This window comes from Bos javanicus, chromosome 20 (assembly GCF_032452875.1).
Source record: "Bos javanicus breed banteng chromosome 20, ARS-OSU_banteng_1.0, whole genome shotgun sequence".
NCBI classification, from domain to species: domain Eukaryota; kingdom Metazoa; phylum Chordata; class Mammalia; order Artiodactyla; family Bovidae; genus Bos; species Bos javanicus.
The window spans coordinates 1,926,792-1,933,533 of NC_083887.1; the positions used below are offsets into that span (position 1 = coordinate 1,926,792).

The 6,742-nt window shown below is 56.5% G+C and overlaps 1 protein-coding gene across 1 annotated transcript; it reads left to right on the forward strand.

Moving 5' to 3' along the window:
• Positions 1-801: 801 nt before the first annotated feature.
• FOXI1 (forkhead box I1) lies at positions 802-5,252 on the forward strand. Its single transcript, XM_061393179.1, has 2 exons — positions 802-2,003; positions 3,624-5,252. Exons 1-2 carry the CDS (start codon positions 1,427-1,429, stop codon positions 4,184-4,186), a joined length of 1,140 nt encoding a protein of 379 aa, XP_061249163.1. The 5' UTR covers positions 802-1,426; the 3' UTR covers positions 4,187-5,252.
• Positions 5,253-6,742: the final 1,490 nt, after the last annotated feature.

Sequence of the window (6,742 nt, forward strand, 5' to 3'; positions counted from 1 at the left end):
TGGGGTCTGCAGGAAGAGAGAGGAAGTTGAAAGAGTCTCGAGAAGGGAAGTAGAGGCAGGAGGGCCGGAGGGAGGTGGTGACCAGAGAGATTGACATGAGATTTTCTCCCATTTCTGACCCCAGAGAGAAGTCTCCAGGTGCTGCTAGAACCTGCTCAGGGGTAGCTCGTTGTGCTCTGAGAAGGGGAACCCACTCACTCCCCAAGCTGAGGGCCTGCCCTGGGATGAAGGGGCAGCTGAGACAAGTCGCCTTCAAGCACCGGATGGAGAATGAAGCCCAGGGAGGTGGACGGACTGACCACGAGGCACAGAGGAACCAGTGTGGACGGGGCCCCTGCTTCTGGAGCCCGAGGCGGAGCAGGCTGGGGAAGAATGACCCAAAGAAGGTTCTCCTCCTGGCCTCAGCCCCTGGGTCCTGGGGGACTCTGCAAGCCGAAACACGAAAGGACTTGGATCAGATAAGGAACCAGAGCCTGCTTTGTCCCTGCAGCCAGCAAGAAACCAGGAGAATACAAGGTCTCTCTCACTTTTCTCCTGCAGTCCCATTCATAGCCTCTTCCTTTTGCTGCTATTTTTATGAGCCTTGCTGCTGCTCTGGGAGAATCCCCAGGTCTTTCTCTCCATGTGTGTGTGTGTGTGTGTGTGTAAGGAGGTCACCCATAATTGACTGCCCTTTTTGAACCTGGCCAGAGGCTCTTCTGTTTCTCCAGCGCCAGCTTCTCTCCTGGAAACTCCAGAAAACGTGTCTTCACTTCAAAAGACCTCAGACTGTGGCTTCTGATGAAGTGTCTCCTCCAGTCTGGGTGAGGGGTCAGGATGCGAAGAAGAGGGAGACAGAGGGGAAGGGGAAGAGACACAGAGACGATGTGAGACAGACAGACAGACACGGACAGCAAAAGGAAGCAGGGGAGAAGCAGAGATGGTGAGGACTTAAGCGGGAGGAGACGGAGGTAGAAAGACCTGGAAACAAGCTCAGAGAGACAGGGACTGCCAGGGAGGGAATCGCAGACAGCTCCATGCCAGATAGAAGGGAAGGAACAAGAGTGATTTGCGGATAGGACAGCAGGAGAGCCCAAGAAAGCAGGAGGGCAGACAGTTCAGGAGAGGAAGGGGAAAGGGCAGCAGAGAGGCAGGAGGAACAGGGGCAGGTGATGAGGAGACAAACAGAGGGGAGACAGCAGCAGAAGGAAGGAAAGAGGGAGGGGCGCCCGTGTCCTAGCTGCTAGGAGCCGGGAAGCCGGCCGAGCGTGTCCTGCGGGCCCGCCGTGGCCGTGGCCGCGGGGAAGGGCCCTCGGGCGACCCGGGGGAGGAGGGAGGGGCGGGCCGGCGGCGACGCCCCGGGGTGGGGCCGGCCGGTATAAGCGCAGCCTGCCCGCACCTGGCAGGGCCAGCTCCCAGCAGGTGGAGGCGGCCAGCCCGGCCCAGCATGAGCTCCTTCGACCTCCCGGCGCCCTCCCCGCCCCGCTGCAGCCCCCAGTTTCCCAGCCTTGGCCAGGAGCCCCCCGAGATGAACCTTTACTACGAGAACTTCTTCCACCCCCAGGGCGCACCCAGCCCGCAGCGGCCCCCCTCCTTCGAGGGTGGCGGGGAGTATGGGGCCGCCCCCAACCCCTACCTCTGGCTCAACGGGCCGGCCGTGACTCCGCCACCCTACCTGCCAGGCGGCAGCCCCTTCCTGCCCCAGGCCTACGGCGGCGTGCAGAGGCAGCTGCTGCCCACCGGCATGCCCACGCTGGGGGCCGGCGACCTGGGCTGGCTGCCGCTCCCCTCGCAGGAGGAGCTGATGAAGCTGGTGCGGCCGCCCTACTCCTACTCGGCGCTCATTGCCATGGCCATCCACGGGGCGCCCGACAAGCGCCTCACCCTCAGCCAGATCTACCAGTACGTGGCCGACAACTTCCCCTTCTACAACAAGAGCAAGGCTGGCTGGCAGAACTCCATCCGCCACAACCTGTCTCTCAACGACTGCTTCAAGAAGGTGCCCCGCGACGAGGACGACCCAGGTAAGGGGGCCGTGGGTGCAGGGTCATCCCCCAGGAAGGCTCAGTCCTCCTGGCACCCCATTCTAGGAAGCCCTGAGGGGTCCTGCCCCACCCGAGGCCCGGGGTGGAGGGGCGGTGGGCAGAAGGAGTCCGCTGTAAAGGTGCACCCTGCAGGCAGATGTGCCGCTGACCTCTGCGTGACCTCTGAGCCTCGGTGTTCCCATCTGAAAATCAGGACCAGGGTAATAGTCGCTCTGCCAGGCTTGTGGGCAGTGGGCTCATGAGGTGATGCACTTGAGGGGTTTGGTGCTGACAAAAGCTCCATGGACTGCGGTGTCTGTGACCATTGATTCAGACCCCAGCATCCAGCGTGCAGAGACTCTTGTGGGGGTGGGCGTGGTGACTGCTGGAACTACACAAAGCCACGTGCGCTCCAGGCCCGCTGGGGAGGGACCAGACATCCATGGGACAGCCACTCGGGGCCACCTTACGCCGCCTGCCTCCTTTAGTCAAGCCCTGCAGGGTGGCTCTTACTATCCTCAGTTTATAAGCTGAGGAAAGTAACAGCCAGAGGTGAAGCACCCTGCCCAGGGTGACAGAGGAGGATGTGACTGTGAGGGAGCAAGCGTCTGAATGGAGGTCCCTCTCACACCAGGGTGTGAGCTGTTCCTGTATAACGAGCAGTTTCTAGAACTTAGAGACAGGTGTGTGCTTAGTCACTCAGTCGTGCCAGACTTTTTTCGACCCCGGGGACTGTAGCCCACCAGGCTTCTCTGTCCATGGCATTTTCCTGCCAAGAGCTGGAGTGGGTTGATCTTCCTTTTCCAAGGGATCTTCCCAACCCAGGAATCAAACGCAGGTCTCTGGCATCACAGATGGATTCTTCACTGTCTGAGCCACCAGGGAAGCCCTTAGAGATGCACAGAGGGTAATATATTGAATGCTCATGTATCCATTTCCCAGAATTAAAGTGCACTCCTGTCACACCATGGGAAGCCAGCATACCTCTCAGAAGACTCCCACTCCCACCCACTCTGAGGGTCGTGAGGGCAGGACTGTTGGTCCTACAGAGGAACGCAAGCGTTCTCCCTTCGGCAGAAGATGTGGAAGGCAGAGTCCAGATTGTCCCTCCCGGGCACAAATCCCTTTCACACGCCTAGCATTAGCCCTCTCTCACAGCCAGCCTGAGGAAGAAGGGGCAGGTCCAGGGGGCCCACTTCTCAGACTAGGAAACCCAGGCCCGCCCCAGGTCCCCAGTCTGAAGCTGGGACTCAAGTCCACCGTCGGAGTTCATGCTCAGGACCTTCAGAAAGCCCTCTGTTTCTCCCTGAGTTCTCTTTCCCATCAGCAATGAAAGAAGCCCCTCCCTTGCCTTGGCCCCAGTACTCGAACCTCTTGAAGAGCCCACACAGTAAACTCCTTCGTGGCTCAGGCCTCACTCTGCACTCCAAGCGTGCTGAGGAGTGAGGTGGGTGCTTGAGTAACGATCCGTGTGGTGTGATGCACGGTGAGTCTGTGGCATTCCTCTTCTCTGCCTTTCTGCATCTGTTACCTTCGGTTTTAGCTTATGACAAACAAGGAGGAACAGAAGCAAAGTATTGGCTCCATCTCTGTACTTACCCTCTCCCACTCTTGTGCCAGGCAAAGGGAATTACTGGACCCTGGACCCCAACTGTGAGAAGATGTTCGACAATGGAAATTTCCGCAGGAAGAGGAAGAGAAAATCAGATGTCTCCTCCAGCACGGGCTCCATGGCCTCAGAGAAAACGGAGGCTGGTCTCCTGGCAGGCAGCCCCAAGACCGCAGAGGCCCAGGACATCTTGGACGGCGCTGCATCGGGCCCCACCGGCTCCCCGGAGAAGCAGCCAACGCCGCCCCCACCAGGCACCCCATGCCTCAGCAGCTTCCTCTCGACCATGTCAGCCTATGTGAGCGGGCCGAGCCCTGTGAGCCGCCCCGCAGCCACCACACCGGGACTGAGCCTGGAGCCCGCTGACAAGGGGGTGCAGAACTCGCTGAGCTTCAGCTCCTATACCCCCCTCACCAACATCAGCGGCCCTGCGGGCGGGGGCGAGTGGGCTAGCCCCATGCCCAGCAATGCTCTGGGCTACGGGGGCTCTGTCCTCAACCAGTTCAGCTCCCCCTTCTATGGGAGCGTCAGCACGAACAGCGTCCTCTACCCCAGGGAGGGCACTGAGGTCTAGAAACGGAGCAGCTCCTGAGCCAGGCCCGACGGACATGCCGGGATCCTCCATGCCGCTGCTCCAGACCTCTGAATCGCCCAGGCACACACAGGAGGCTCAGAGGAGTCCATCGTTTTTCTGGAACGTTGTATAAACCTTGTGTGTATCACATATCCACCCATACAGCCCAACCAACTTTGCAGTGGAAATGTTGGTGCCTGCATGACAGTAACCACCCTGGCCATTTATTGAGCACTGCTGTGCTAGGTGCTGTATGAGGTTCTTTGAAGGTATGATTTCACTTTCTATTTCCAGCCACCTTGTGAGGGTCATATGAATCTACCCATTTAACAGACGAGAAAACTGAGGCTCGAGGAAGTTAAGTCCCTTTCCCAGAGTCATGCAAACTAGGAAGTGGTGGAGCAGGGAGTCAAGTGCAGGTTCTGGGGACTCCCCTCAAAGTTTGGGCCAACAGAGGCAGGAATGGAGGGATTGGTTGAGCAGACAAGGAAAGTCAGTGTGGTGAGTTGATGATGGCAAACACATCAAAATCTCTCCACTGCCTTCCAGCCAGCCATCACATTTAGTACCAGCCCTGGGTACATCTCGTCTTGGTCCAGGCCTTTACTCTGTGGCCCACAACTTACCTGCCAACGCTCCTTTTGCTATTACTCAAGAGGGGAGCCCAGATCCCTGGCCCTGCTGGACAGTGTGCCTAACCTCCCCCCACAGAGGGAGATTGCCTCCCCAGCCCCATAGACCCGGAGCCGGGCAGGGAAGGGAGGAGTGTGCACCTCAAACTCCCACCCCTGCTCCACCCACTGGCAAAATCTTGTAAAGCCCAACTTCCTGTGTGCACGTCATGGACCAGTGAGCTGGAGGTGGCTGAGTCTTCCAAGAAAAACAAGGGCGAATCAGTGATTCCTTTTTCATAGCCCCGGAGGGGCTTCAGACCGCCACAGAGGGGTCCACGCGGGCAGCTCGTGGGGTCTTTTTCCTGTTTTTATACGTGCTTTACATACCAGTGATGCCGCATCACAGCACACCCTGGGAAGTGATTTTGTTTTCTTATGTTCTTTTTAATTAAAAAAAAAAAAACAAACTACATGTGTCCCTTCCTTGTGAGCTTTCCCATCTATTGAGTTGACTCAATATGGAGCCAAGTGCAGCCTGGAGCTAAAGGCTTTGGGGACAGGAGGTGGAGAAAGCACAGGTATCAGTCTCTTTCCCTCCTTCACACTGACATAGGGACAAGACAAAGGTCCTCAAAAAAAGAGGGGAGCTTGTGGGACTCAAAATCTGGCCTGGGATTACAGCTCATGCAATCATCACCCCCGCATTATGATCACATAACCCCACTCCCAACAGCCCTGTGCAGGGAGTGGAACTAACCCCATCACCACACAGACAAGGACGTTGAGGGTCAGAGTGGTCGAGCAAATTTCCTCAAGTCCTCAGCCAGTCCCTGCCCATGTCTGCTGACCCCGCAGTAGTCATGGCTGGCTGTAGCGCAGCCTCAGAGGTGACTCCCTAGTCAGGCAGTGACAACAGTCCTGTTGGCTACAGTTCACTGAGGGCTGTCAGCAGGCACTGGGTCAAGTGCTATGCAGAGGGAGCTTCTGAACTCACAACAGTTCACATGTACAGACCCTGGTGAGTCACTTGGGTGCCTGGCACAGTGACCGCTAGAGGACTTGTGCACAGAAGCTGGAGGTCTTCTAGTTGAAGAGAACTCCTCAGATGTGCTTGCGTCAAGCCATGCCAAGCAGCTCTCTCAGACTCTGGGAGGCCATCTTTCCCTGGAGTAAGAGAAAGTTTGTTGCTCTGTTGTGTCTGGACTCTTTGTAACCCCATGGACTGTAGCCTGCAATCCTCTGTCCATGAAATTCTCTAGGCAAGAATACTGGAGTGGGTTGTCATTCCCTTCTCTAAGGGATCTTCCCAATCCAGGTATCCAACCTGGGTCTCCTGCACTGCAGGCAGATTCTTTTACTGTCTGAGCCACCAGGGAGGCCTAGAGTTAGAGGAGGTGGTAAATAATGCTGTTGATGATAATAATAATAATAAAAGTATTCATTGTAGGTTTACTATGTGACAGGCACTGTGTTGGGACCTGAACTGCCTTATTGCATTTAATCCTCCAAATAGCCCACTACAATCAATACTATTATCTCCATTGTACAGATGAGAAAATGGAGCCTTAGAAAGATTCTGTAATTGGTCAAGAACCCACAGCCAGGATTCAGTACAGACCATCGATGCCATGGCTGAAACTTCTCTGCTGCACCTGGTGCTGGGGAGCCCTGGACTTAGCATGAGTGAGCAAACCAGGAAAAACGAAGTAAAGGAAAAGCTGGCCTCCTTAAAAACCTCTCATATTTTCCCTGGGGAATCCTTTTCCACAGAGAGGCAGAATTCTCCGGGCAGAAGAGGCAGAGGCAGTCCTGGCTGAGGAGGTAAAGGGAAGGGATACAGTTTCAGACCGTAAAACAAACACACTTGGAACAAGCTGACCCCTTGCTCAAGATAAGGGACATCAGAGGCTGGGAGAGGCGGGGACTCCACAAACGTCTCCAG

What these genes read in the sequence shown, in the direction of transcription:
- FOXI1 (XM_061393179.1), top strand. Translation starts at nt 1,427, where the DNA reads ATGAGCTCCTTCGACCTCCCGGCGCCCTCCCCGCCCCGCTGCAGCCCC. An exon ending in CCGCGACGAGGACGACCCAG is followed by an intron (nt 2,004 to 3,623) that starts GTAAGGGGGCCG and finishes CTCTTGTGCCAG; the next exon opens with GCAAAGGGAATTACTGGACC.